Source organism: Macaca fascicularis, chromosome 7 (assembly GCF_037993035.2).
Source record: "Macaca fascicularis isolate 582-1 chromosome 7, T2T-MFA8v1.1".
NCBI classification, from domain to species: Eukaryota; Metazoa; Chordata; class Mammalia; order Primates; family Cercopithecidae; genus Macaca; species Macaca fascicularis.
The window spans coordinates 28318196-28331256 of NC_088381.1; the positions used below are offsets into that span (position 1 = coordinate 28318196).

Below are 13061 nucleotides of genomic sequence, written 5' to 3' on the forward strand. Positions count from 1 at the left end.
ACTGGAGAAAGCGTAAGACTTTATCTAGTCCCTAGTCCAGGTTTCTCAATCTTGACACTATTTACTTTTGAGGTTGCATAATTTGTTGTAGGGGGGCTGTCCTGTGCATTGGAGGGATGTTTAACAACATCCCTGGCCAGTAGCACACTCCTCCTGTTTTAAAATATTCCTAGGATGTTGTTTTAATCAGGTTTGGTAATGGATGACAGACACTGAAACTACTTCCTTGAAAGAAGGGTTTATTACTTACAGTTCCAAGAGCAGGAGGCACACCATGCCACACAGAGGCACATGGGGAAGCACCCAGGTTGGTCAGGAGGCAAAAGGATCAAGGAACAAGCATGGCCAAGGGCCTTTATTGTGGTTCAATAGGAATGAATGGGTGAGTCAGGATAGGCAAATTTTAACAAGTTTAGGACTAGATAGTTTGAATAATTTTAACAGGCTCAGGGCTATGTAAGTAGTCTCTAGTTGTCCAGTATCTGGCTCTGGGTGATTTAGGGGGAGGGGAAATACTGGCTTGGTAAGTGAGAATTAGATAAAAAAGAGGTGGTTAGGAGAATTGGTTGGTTTGCATATGAAAGGTGTGTTCCGGGTGAGGTTGGTAGGGAGTAGTGCTCTCTAGCTAGCCCTGGAAGGAGTGGTCTCCAGGATTAGCAGGGCCCCAAGATGTCAAAGCATCATAAAACTCAGAAAATAAAAAACATGACTTTTTTTAGAGCCCAGTTGTCACTCTGTTCCTCAGGCAAGAGTGAAGTGGTGCAATGATAGCTCACTGCAGCCTTGAACTTCTGGCTCAAGCGATCCTCCCACCTCAGCCTCCTATGTCACTAGGACTACAGGCAAGCACCACTATACCCAGCTAATTTCTTTGTAAAATTTTTTGTAGAGGCAAGGTCTCGTTATGTTACCCAGACTGAAAACCGTGATTAATACTCCTCCCCCTGAGCTGACAACCAAAAATGTCTCCAGACATTGCCAAATGTCCCATAGGGGACAAAAACACTACTGGTTCAGAAACATTGATCTAGTTCATGCCCTCTGTTTTACAGGTGGAAAACAGAAATTACCTCAGTTATTACAATTAGGGAAAGAGCTGGGACTAGGTCCCTCACTGCCTCATTGATACCTGGCGGTCTAGCAGTCTTTCTGTTAAACCACACTGAGTCTCCTCCCAACTCATGCACTATGGTATCAGTCTGAAATCTGATGGCTTATTTTTCATTTGTAAATCCATGGCCTGCTTCTTGTGTGGGGAGGCTTGATTAGCCTCTAAATGTCTTTTGCAAACTCCCCAACCCCAGTCATAACTCCCCTAACCTCAATACTGTTAGTTGAGACTAGGAGAACAATGATGTTTATGACAGCATCTGTTTGTTGGGTGACATGTTTTTGGAAAGCATTCTGGTAAAGAACCAGGTAAGAAAAGAGGTCAAGGATAGTAGCAGCGAAACACCACTGTAACTTACAAAGTCTCAGGAAGTAGGTTGAAGGTATGTGTGGTACCCTATATTTTGGAGGACTGTTTTACTGTCCTTCTGCTGTATTCAGTGTACGTGTTTGCTAACTCACTGCATTTTTGCCCAAAAAAAAAAAAAAAAATCTATCCCCAGAAGACAGCCAGCCTAGCAAAAGCTTTCCCCTGCCCCACCCCCGAAGGCTGGGAATATATTTTACAGCAAAATTGCACTACAAGAGAGAAACATGTCATTTTTAGTGACAATCATATTAAAGAAAATTTTTATCTGAAAAGTAATTATGATCTATTAGCTTACTTGATTAGAGTATATTTCTAATGAAGCTTGGTTCATGGGTTTATAGCCTCTAAAACCAGCTAGCTGTCATTTAGTTTGTGGTTAGACTGTTTTTGGCCAGGTATAGTGGCTCATACCTGTAATCCTAGACGGGAGATTTGCTTAAGAGCAGGAGTTCCAGACCATCCTGGACAACATAGCAAGACCTTGCCTCTACAAAAAATTATAAAAATTAGCCGGGGCATGGTGGTGCACGCCTGTAGTTCCAGTTACTCCAGAGGCCTAGGCAAGAAGATTGCTTGAGCCCAGGAGTTCAAGGTTTCAGCAAGCTATGATCACATCACTGCACTCCAGCCTGAGCAATAGAGCAAGACCCTGTCTCCCCTCCAAAAAAAAGAAAGAAAGAAAAAAAGGCTTTCTAAGGAGCCAGGATTTCAGCTATCATATTTAAGACTGTGTGTGTCGCATGGGCTTGAGCAGGCAGGTAGAGTAGTGCAACTTCCATTACCACCGCCATGAAATAGCAATATATACATCTATGCATTATTGATGGAGAAGTAAAGTAACTTTTTATTATTGATGGAGAAGTAAAGTAACTTTTTATTAATTTGCCTTAATGAGAATTTTTAAAAGCATTCTACCATTTACTTTATTCAGTAAATATTTGGGGACAACTTGTAGATTTCAGGTACTATGCTAGGCTTAGGAATACAAGAATGAGCAAAACAAATGTGGTATTTGCCCTCATGACGCAGGCTGGTAGGAATAGGAGCAGTTTGACATTAATCAAATAATCATACCATATTAAAAGAATGGTAAATGCTACACACTGTAAGAGCTTGTGATGAGAGGTTAAGAAAAGCTTCCCTGGGGGAATGGAGCTACAATCTGAAAAATGAGTTGCAAAAAGGGATAGGCAGAGCATTCCAGGGAAGGGAGACCACCCACATAGAGGCCTGGTGGTAGAAGGAAGTATGTAGCAAGTACAAGAGAGAAAAAAAAGTCCAGTGTGACTAGAATGGAGAGGATGTATGAGATGAGCCTAGGGTGACAGACTGAGGGGCTGGTGGTGAAGGATAAAAAATATCAGGCAACTGATACAGTTGGGAAGCTAGTGTAACAGTCTCAGGAAGCTTGGATCATAGTTTGGACCAAAGTAATAATGTTGGAGATGGGAAAAAGATGAATGAGTTCTTCAGGAAGTAAAAGAGTAGGGTTTGCAGGTCAATTGGAAATGGATTCTTCATGTGTAGTTCCTCTCTTGATTTCTAAGTCTAAAGGTAGATATCTTTTGTTTCTTTTTTATGGTTCCATAAACAATTTTGTATTACAGAAATATACTTGGTACAGAGTTAGGAATGGACCTCCTGTGTGTTTCATCTTTATAGTTCAGCTTTCTGTGTAGTAGGTACCATTACATAAAGGGTAACACAGGTGAATTTTATGAAAATTATTATGTATCTCAACAAATGACCACAGTTGAAGTACTGTATTTCCTAGTTACAAATTGAATATTTTCTATTAACATTACCCTTATAAGATTACCCTTTATAATGAAAAATTGTCTTATACCACGCATGAAATTCAATTGGGAGGTTTTGCAAAAGAGGGCTGGCCCTTCTGTGTGATTTCTCTGGCTGCCTCCCATTTTCAAAGCAAAGATATACCCAGAAATAGGAGACAAGGCAGTATCACCTCTTTGGCTTTTGACAAGCAAAAGGACGGTGCTTTCTTTGTCTAGTCAGCCCTTGTGTTTACTGCGCTTAGTGAAAATTAAGGGACTACAGGAGAAAACTTTAATCCATCACCTTCTACTCCACCTCCCTCAACTCTAAGTCAGTCCATGCACTCAAAAGCTTTACCCATGTGGAAACCCAGGAACATAGCTCTTGCTATGAGTATTTCAGGGGTCCCTTGGGGCATGTGAAACGATGATAGTGATTGTTGCAAGTACATCCTAGTGCTCATGTATATATGTATGCATACACACATAAGTGGAACATCTCACATTGTGTTTAAACTGAAGTAAACAATCTGATATTCTACTGTGTGGTATACATGTTTTAATCATGAAAAAGTCTATACAATGAAATGGAAGTCATGAAGGAATATCATGTACAGAGTCATTTAACACTCTTGTAATAGAATTATTCTCTGTACATATACACTGAGCAATTATTAAGCATTAATAAAACTTTTTAAAAAAACTTTTATTTTAAGTTCAGACATACATGTGCAGGTTCGTTACGTAGGTAAACTTGTGTCATGGGGGTTTGTTGTACAGATTATTTCATCACCCTGGTATTAAGCCTAATACCTGTTAGTTATTTTTCCTGATCCTCTGCCTCCTCCCACCCTCCCTCCTCTATGCTCCAGTGTGTGTGCTCTATATGTCCGTGTGTTCTCATCATTTAGTTCCCACTTAGGTAAGTGAGAAGATGCGGTATGTGGTTAATAAAACTTTTTTATTAGTATCCCAGAACACTTAAAAACTAAAGATTGTTTCCTGCTAGTAGAATCCTCTCTGAAGAAAATGTTCTATTAGAAAACATATGCCGGGCGCGGTGGCTCATGCCTGTAATCCCAATACTTCGGGAGGCTGAGGAGGGCAGATCATCTGAGGTCAGGAATTGTAGAATAGCCTGGCCAACATGGCAAAACCCTGTCTCTACCAAAAATGCAAAAATTAGCCAGGTGTGGTGGCAGGCGCCTATAATCCCAGCTACTTGGGAGTCTGAGGCATGAGAATGGCTTGAACCCAGGAGGCAGAGGTTGCAGTGAGCCAAGATTGTGCCACCGCACTCCAGCTTTGGGGATAGAAGGAGACTCTGTCTCCAAAAAGAAAAGAAACTGTACTAATGTATGTGCCTATTTTAATAATAATGTAAGTGAATTCTACCTAATAAAAAAGAAGTTTCATGTTTGGAGCAGTTGTATATTGCTGTCCTAAAATCCTGCAATGAAGTGTTCAGTGCCTGTATCACATTCCGGTCTGCAATTCTTTTTTATATGGGTAATCTTCGGAAGCATATAGCATTAGCATTCTTTTTGGTCATACTGGCTGATTCATTCTCTCTGGCAGAATGCCCTTCTGCCTGCAGGGTTCCGGCAGAAGAACCAGACATCAAAGTCCGCCACAGGGCCATTTGATAGAGAGCATCTCCTTTCGTATCTGGAGAAGGAAGCATTGGAGCATAAAGACAGGGAAGACTATGTGCCCTACACTGGAGAAAAAAAAGGTAAGCCCAGAATTTTGAAGTTATTATGTGGTAACACTTGATTTTTCTTTTTATAGGTGGGTATGGAGAAAATCATATTTTTAGAGGTACGTCATTGGTAGCCTTAAATATAGGATACTGTTGACTTAAATATTTATTAGTTTAGACACTTTATTTACATTTTTCATCAACTTGGCCAATAAGTTTCTTCTTAATGATGTTAGTGAAGTTTTATTACACAATGATTTTGTATAACATTCTTTAATTCTCTACTGTAACAGATCTAAAAGTGTATTGAAGGAAACTTTTAAATCCAGTGGTAGATTACAGAGTACAAATGATGTTAAGGCATCTATTCTAACTGCATTCTTTAAAGTGGAATGCCATAAAACAATTCATGTCATATTTTCAAAGACCCTTTTTAAAAGCTGTTCTATAGCCATCCTTATTAATTCATGGTTATGATTGCTAATGCTTCGTAATCAGTACTTTTAGGAAATTTTTCTAGTCCAAGTCTCCCTCATTTAAGTGTTTGTGCTTATGTATCCTCAGTGGAGCTTAAGTACAGCTGTGGCTTTTTTTTTTTTTTTTTGATTTTTTTTTTTTGACAGAGTCTTGCTCTGTCACCCAGGCTGAAGTGCAGTGGTGTCATCTCACCTCACTGCAACCTCCACCTCCCGGGTTCAAGTGATTCTCCTGCCTCAGCCTCCTGAGTAGCTGGGATTACAGGTGCGTGCCACTACGCCTGGCTAATTTTTGTATTTTTAGTAGACATGGGGTTTCACCATGTTGGCCAGGCTGGTCTCGAACTCCTGACCTCAAGTAATCCACCCACCTTAGCCTCCTAAAGTGCTGGGATTACAGGCGTGAGCCACTGCTCCTGGCCACAGCTGTGTTCTTAAAAGTTCTATATATATACTTAAATGAAACAGGATAAGTTTTTCAGCTTTCCAAACAGGTCAGAATATAGGTTGACCTAAAAACGCAAATTCTACGTTCACTCTTATTTGGAATATTGTGTATAGAATACTGGGGAATGGTGACAGCAGTGGCAGAGCTGCATATCAACTCTTGCAGGCACTGTTTTTATGTCTGAATTCTTTCTAGTCTGGGCAGGAAGAATGGTACTTGGGCTTTTTATTTGAGAAAGAGGCCCTTCTCAATAATTTTGGCCAGAACTGTGTCACATGACTACCCCTTAGCTGCAAGGGAAGCAAGAAAGTTCATTTTAGCACTCCAGCTTCTATAGTAGAGGAAGGCTAGTGAATGGTAATAGTAGGTAAGCCATAAACTCAGCACCTGACTTTTCCAAAATTATCCATCACCTCAGCCCCTGTGCTTTTTCTTTAGAGTCCTCCTCCCCTTCATCTCTTGTTAAGGATCACTATCTTTGTTACTTGAGTTAGGGTTCTCCAGACAGACAGAACCAATGGGATGTGAGGGGAGAGAAAAGTTTATTTTAAGGAGGCTTTTAAAATTCAAAATCTAGCAGGCTGGAGACGCAGGGAGGATTTACTGTTCTTGTCGAAAGGCAGTCTAGTGGCAGAATTTCTTCTTACTTTGGGGATATGAATCTTTGTTCTTTTAAGGCTTTCAACTGATTAAACGAGGCCCAGCCACATTATGGAGGTTAATTGGCTTTACTTAGAGTCCACTGATTTAAATTTTAATCTCATCCAAAACAACAAAAACAAACAAACAAACAAAACCTTCATGAAAACTTTTAGAAGAATGTTTGAGAAAATATCTGGGCACCACAACTCAGCGAAATTGACACATAAAACTAACCATCACACCACTGTTACAGGTGGGAATGTCCTGTCCCTCAGGTGTTTGGGGCCAGAAAAAGAGTTCAAAACCAATGCAGAATTTTGAAATGTGGAGAATCATAAAGACAGGCAGAGGCATCTCTTCCTTTTTATTTGTCCAAGAAAACTACTGGTTGTATTTTCTCTGTACAGCCATACAGATGTCAGTGTTTATGGCTTTAATCTTGCTTAAATTGGAGAACATAATTTTATGGGAAAAAATACTGGTTGATCACCTTCTATTCTGTGTGTTTTAGGTGGACTCTGGGGGTATAATTTGGAAGGGAATGGAGGTAGAAACAAAGGGAGAGATGTGAGAAAAAGAGATGTCAGAAAAAAACTATGGAATTTGAGGACAAGGAGAAAAAATAAGAGACCTGAAAGAAAGCTGCATTTGTCCCAGGCTAACCCAGGAAGCTTCCTAATATGCCCTTGTTTCATAATCTCCAGTTACCTAGGAAAATACCTTGGAGGATTAGAGGAAATAGGAAAGAAAGTAGAGAAGAATTACGGAAAATAAGAAAATACAAGAGGGGGAAAAGGATAGAGGTGAGGAATATGGGTGACATTAGGAAAAAGTGCTGTATCCTCAACTATTGTAGAATATCTCTGTCCTCCTATGTATCTTTTTAAATTTTTACTTCTTACTTTAGGTTTTAGATGGGTAAGAATAAATGGAAGTAGTTGAACAAGTAATTTTACATTCACAATCAGTGGTTTCTCTTTATAGTACATTCAGTATTTTTACTGCATCTTTTAGCTACATATGTCTATTAAATATTTTTTATGGGTGGTTCTGATGCAGTGATTAAAATGATAGCTTTTTTTTAAAGTAATGAAGTTTTTGTTACGTAGAGAAAATGCACAGATCATCTGTATGTAGCTCAGTGAATTATAAAATAAACACACCATGGTTTATCTAAACACTCAGGTAAAGATAACATCAGCAGCCAGATGCGGTGGCTCATGCCTGTAATCCCAGCACTTTGGGAGGCCGAGGCAGGCAGATCTCTTGAGGTCAGGAGCTCGAGACCAGCCTGGCCAACATGGTGAAACCTCGTTTCTACTAAAAATACAAAATAGCTGAACGTGGTGGCACGTGCCTGTAGTCCCAGCTACTTGGGAGGCTGAGGTAGTGGAACCGCTTGAACCCCGGAGGCAGAGGTTGCAGTGAGCCAAGATCGCTCTACTGCACTCCAGCCTGGGCGACAGAGCCGAGACCCTGTCTCAAAAAAAAAAAAGATAACAGCACCCACTGAAGGCCCTATCATGCTCCTTCCCAGTCACTTTTCCCTTTTGTCTTCTGAAAAGTAATAACCAACATAGTGTCTAATAAAATGATTAGTTCTGCTTGTTTTGAACTTTATATTGATGGAAACATACATTCCAGGCATCTGGCATGCCTATGTCATACAGTTTTTGTGAGGACCAAATTTGTTTTGGTTTGGTTTTTAGAGATCAGGACTCACTCTCTTGTTGCCCAGGCTGGAATGTAGTGGCACTGCAACTTGGGACTCCTGGGCTCAAGCAATCCTTCCGTCTTAGCCTCTAGAGTAGCTAGGACTACAGGCACATGCCACCACACCCAGCTGAGGACCAAATTTGTTAATGGGTACACTGCAATCACTGTAAAGGATCATATGGGAGATGATTACCAAACAAGAGATTTTCATTCTCTGTCATGGAGGAGTGGTCCAGAACAACCATGGGGTGAATTTGTGAGTTTCATCAATCTATCAGATGGAAACACGTACTATCAGATGTGGTAGAATCAAGCCTTATAAGCCACGTCACAGTACCACGGACCTGAAGGAGGGCAGATTCCTCTTCAATAATCAAACAACTTTGGCTGTAAAGCTCTGCTTTGAAATATAGCAAAAAGCCACCTCTAGTGTTCTGAAGTCCACCCTAGACTCTCATCTTTAAAGCAGTTAGCCTTAGTTTTCCTTAGTCACGAATATGCCATCCTTTCTCTTCATCTAATCTCCAAGATTCTGATAACATTCCAGAAGGTCCTCAGAGTTATTCATCTGTGTCTTATTAGAATACTTTCCATCAAGCTAAATGTTAATCTCCTCTGTAGCTCCAAAAATCCAGAAGCTTGTTTTTTAAAGATGCCTCTCCTATGACTCTGCCCTGAACACCTGGGTTGAGTCTCAGATTTTTTACTTAATAGCTTATTTTAGTGGAGATGGACTTTCAGATTGAGAATGCTTTCCCCTACAATAGAGGTCTTCCTCGTTCTTCATAAAAGTTTGCAAACCTACCTCTATTGAGAAACAAAGGCATTTTACTTTCTTGGTACATTTAGATTAGTTAGAATCCATAAGATGTTCTCTTGTTCTCTAAATGATTTTTTCATTCAAACTTGACTGGCCTCAGGGTGCAGTAACTAATGGCAATATTAGCCTTCTGACCAGGGAATGTTATAGCAGTGTCATTCAGTTCCTTGAACTCTTTCCAAGTTATATGCCAAAATCACAATTATATGCCAAACTTGTAAATTAATTATTTTAAAGGGTCTATCAGATGACTGCCTAATTTTTCTTTTTTTTTGAGATGGAATCTCACTCTGTCACCGAGGCTGGAGTGCAGTGGCCTGTCACCACGCCTGGCTAATTTTTATATTTTTAGTAGAGACGGAGTTTCGCCATGTTGGTCAGGCTGGTCTCGAACTCCTGACCTCAGGCGATCTGCTGCCTTAGCCTCCCAAAGTGCTGGGATTACAGGCATGAGCCACTGCACCTGGCCGACTGCTTAATTTTTTTAAGAGCAAAAACTTGGGAACCACTAAAAGGATTACTTACCTAGTCATTAGACTATTTTCTCATATTCTGAGACTCACAATTAATTATACTTGTTATTTTTTCACTTAAAGGCACACTCTGTTTCTGGAGCCAAAATTAGACATAACTGGCCAGGACAGGAGGGAATCCTTATAAAACTAAAAATTGCACATGGTAGGGTTTTTCCTTTTGACCAATAAAAAAGTATATATTCATGCCAAATTTTATTTTCTAGATTGCTAAAAAATGTTTTTTAGAAGCCTGATAGACTAAGGACACTTAAGAGTTATTATATGTAAATCCATTAATAATTTCACCTCATGATTTGTGAAATGATTGTTTATATGTTTTACAGAATTGAAAGCATATGTCAATATATGAGAAGAAGAAAGTAATCCTAATTAAGTGAAGCTCAAGGCCTTATGTCTTACATGCATTTGGGGGAATATTTTGTCCTATACTGGTGAATGTTTTATGTTTAATACTATAGTTTTATTAACAGCAAAAAGACATTAGCTGGTAAAGGTAAGCTGACAAAAGGTGTGTTACGGATTGTTTTTAAGTGCATTATTTACCATAGAACCCACAATATACACATGTTAAATTCGCCTAAATCTAATAAGCTCAGTAGGAATGGTATCATGATATCAAATAATCTTGACAAAGATGAATGGAAATGTCTTTCTTATGAGTCTACTATGTTCAAAATGTTGAGAAACTGAATGTTTAAGAAAATTAAAACAATCTACCTCTTCTTACTGTCTGTTAAAAAAAATTAAAACAGCTGGGTGTGGTGGCTCATGCCTGTAATCCCAGCACTTTGGGAGGCCAAGGCAGGTGGATCATCTGAGGTCAGGAGTTCAAGACCAGCCTGGCCAACATGGGGAAACCCTGTCCCTACTAAAAATACAAAAATTAGCTGGACACGGTGGCGTATGCCTGTAATCCCAGCTACTTGGGAGGCTGAGGCAGGAGAATCGCTTGAACCCAGGAGGCAGAGGTTGCAGTGAGCTAAGATCGTACCACTGCACTCCAGCCTGGGCGACAAAAGTGAATCTCCATCTCAAAAAAAAAAAAAAAATTAACAAAATTAATAACATATTTTCTTTTTTCTTTTAATAAAAAAAAATAGAGACAGGGTTTCGCCATGTTGTCCAAGCTGGTCTCGAACTCTTGGGCTCAAGCACTTCCATCTGCCTCAGCCCCCAAATTGCTGGGATTACAGGTGTGAGCTACTGCGTCCTGGTCCATATTTTCAATATATGTTCCTTTTGCTTAAAAATATCATGTTAAAATGTTGGAAAGGTACATGTAGCTTTTTACCTCTTCCTCCTTAAAATTTTGCAAAGTATATAACTGAGACATAGGCCAGCACAAGGGTGAAAGAGAGTATTCATCCAGCTTGTTCTCATTCAGAGAATGGTGAAAATTCTCAGTGCTGATTATTAGTTCCCATGATATTTTTACGTAGCATGTGTATTCTGTCTCAAAGATAGATGAGGCATAGAACCTTGCCATGAATTTATCACTTACAGAAATACTGTGTCCCAGTCTTCAGTATTTTTTTACTGCCTGTCATTTTGTTTTGTTTTGCTGGGGACTCCTCCTCTCTGTTGCTAGTATCATGCTCCACCCTTACCTAGACTAAGATTTTTTTTTTCCCTGTGTTACTTCACGGACGGACCACAGCCATGGCTGCACCTTATATCCCATACAGAGATGTGCATTCTGATTCTGTTTGAGCTGCTGACTCACCCGCTGTGGGCTCCTCCCTTCCTTGCACCACACTCCTTTTCTTCCTGCTGGGCCTTGGGGTACAGCCATTTATGCCTTTTGGTGGTTGTTTTCTCTTTCCCTATCCTGAGAATGGAACGCCCTTGTATTCTTTCCCAAGAATTCCACATGCCCCTCCCTGCTCTTCTAAAGGTAAATTTCACCCAGTTGCCTTAAACTAAGGACTTCCCATATACTGTCCAAGTTATTTATTCACAGTTATGTTAGCTTTCCAGAAAACCTACTCTTTCTCACCTTTCTGAATATGTGATTTCTTTGGAGGAAAGACAGATGTGATCCCTTAGTAAACCAGAAAGATCATGGTTACAAACCTGCCTACATCTACAGGATTACATAACCACCACTGGGCAGTTGGTTTCCGCTAAGTCCAGAGATAAAAACTGGCTCTTATTTTTGTAATCATATTTTATGAATCCTAAACGTCCCTCGTAGACCTGAAAAGTGGTCTTCCCAGGCACTGAAGCTGATGTTTGAAATGGGCTATTTACATTAGTCATGCAGATGCCGGCATCTCCTTTTCAGACGGGTCATGCAATATCATTTGAATGATTCACTGTTAACTCCTTTAGGGTAAGGAGTTAGCCAGATGGATGGCTTGTTACTCATGTTAACACCCGGTTTTATGGGGAACCTTTCCTGGATAACTACACCCACTCTGGATAGTTCCTTTCCTCCAATATTTCTTCATATGATTTACATACCATAAAGTACTGCTTTTTATTTATTTATTTATTTTGAGACGGAGTCTTGCCCAGGCTGGAGTGCCGTGGCACGATCTTGGCTCACTGCAAGCTCCACCTCCCGGGTTCACAACATTCTCCTGCCTCAGCCTCCTGAGTAGCTAGGACTACAGACGCTCACAACCACGCCCGGCTAATTTTTTTTCTATTTTTAGGAGAGACAGGGTTTCACCATGTTAGCCAGAATGGTCTCGGTCTCCTGACCTCGTGATCTGTCCACCTCAGCCTCCCAAAGTGCTGGGATTACAGATGTGAGCCACCATGGCCAGGCTAAAATACTGCTTTTGATCGTTTCAGAATCTTGTACTATGAGGCTTTGTTGCTATTTGTTTTTAGGATTGTTATATCCCCTTGATGAATTGTCCTTTTTGTTATTATGAAATGACCTTTGTCTCTGGTAATATTCTTTGCTATAAAACCTACTTTGCCTGATGTTAATAGAGCCTATCTTTCTTTCTTTTGATTAGTTGGCATGGTATATCTTTTCTGTTTGTCCTATCTGTTCTTTGTTGTTATTGTTGTTGTTGTTGTTTGTACTCCAGCCTGGAGTGCAGTGGCGTGATCACAGCTCACTGCAGCCTCAAACTCTTGGGTTCAAGCAATCCTCCTGCCTCACCCTCCTAAGTAGTTGGGACTACAGGCATGTGCTACCATATCTGGCTAATGTTTGAAATTCGTTTTAGAGGCGGGTCTTGCTATGTTGTTCTCAAATGCTTGGCCTCACACAATCCTCCCACCCACCTCAGCCTCCTGAGTAGCTGGGATTACGCATGTGAGACACTGCACCCAGCACTTTTAAAAAACAAAAAATCTTTCGGCCAGGCATGATGGCTCACACCTGTAATTCCAGCACTGCAGGAGGATCACTTGAGGTCAGGAGTTCAGACCAGCTTGGGCAACACAGTGAGACCTTGTCTCTACTAAAAATGAAAATAAATTAGCTGGATGTGTTGGTGTGCGC

The 13061-nt window shown here is 40.3% G+C and overlaps 1 protein-coding gene across 2 annotated transcripts in view; it reads left to right on the forward strand.

The window, feature by feature from the left end:
* TMOD3 (tropomodulin 3) overlaps positions 1-13061 on the forward strand; it is a 79877-nt gene that overhangs the window by 33701 nt on the left and 33115 nt on the right. For both annotated transcript variants that reach the window (XM_015452833.3, XM_005559574.4), the window contains one exon: positions 4837-4993. In XM_015452833.3, coding sequence (XP_015308319.1) covers positions 4837-4993 — 157 coding nt within the window. The remainder of the gene's footprint in view (positions 1-4836; positions 4994-13061) is intronic.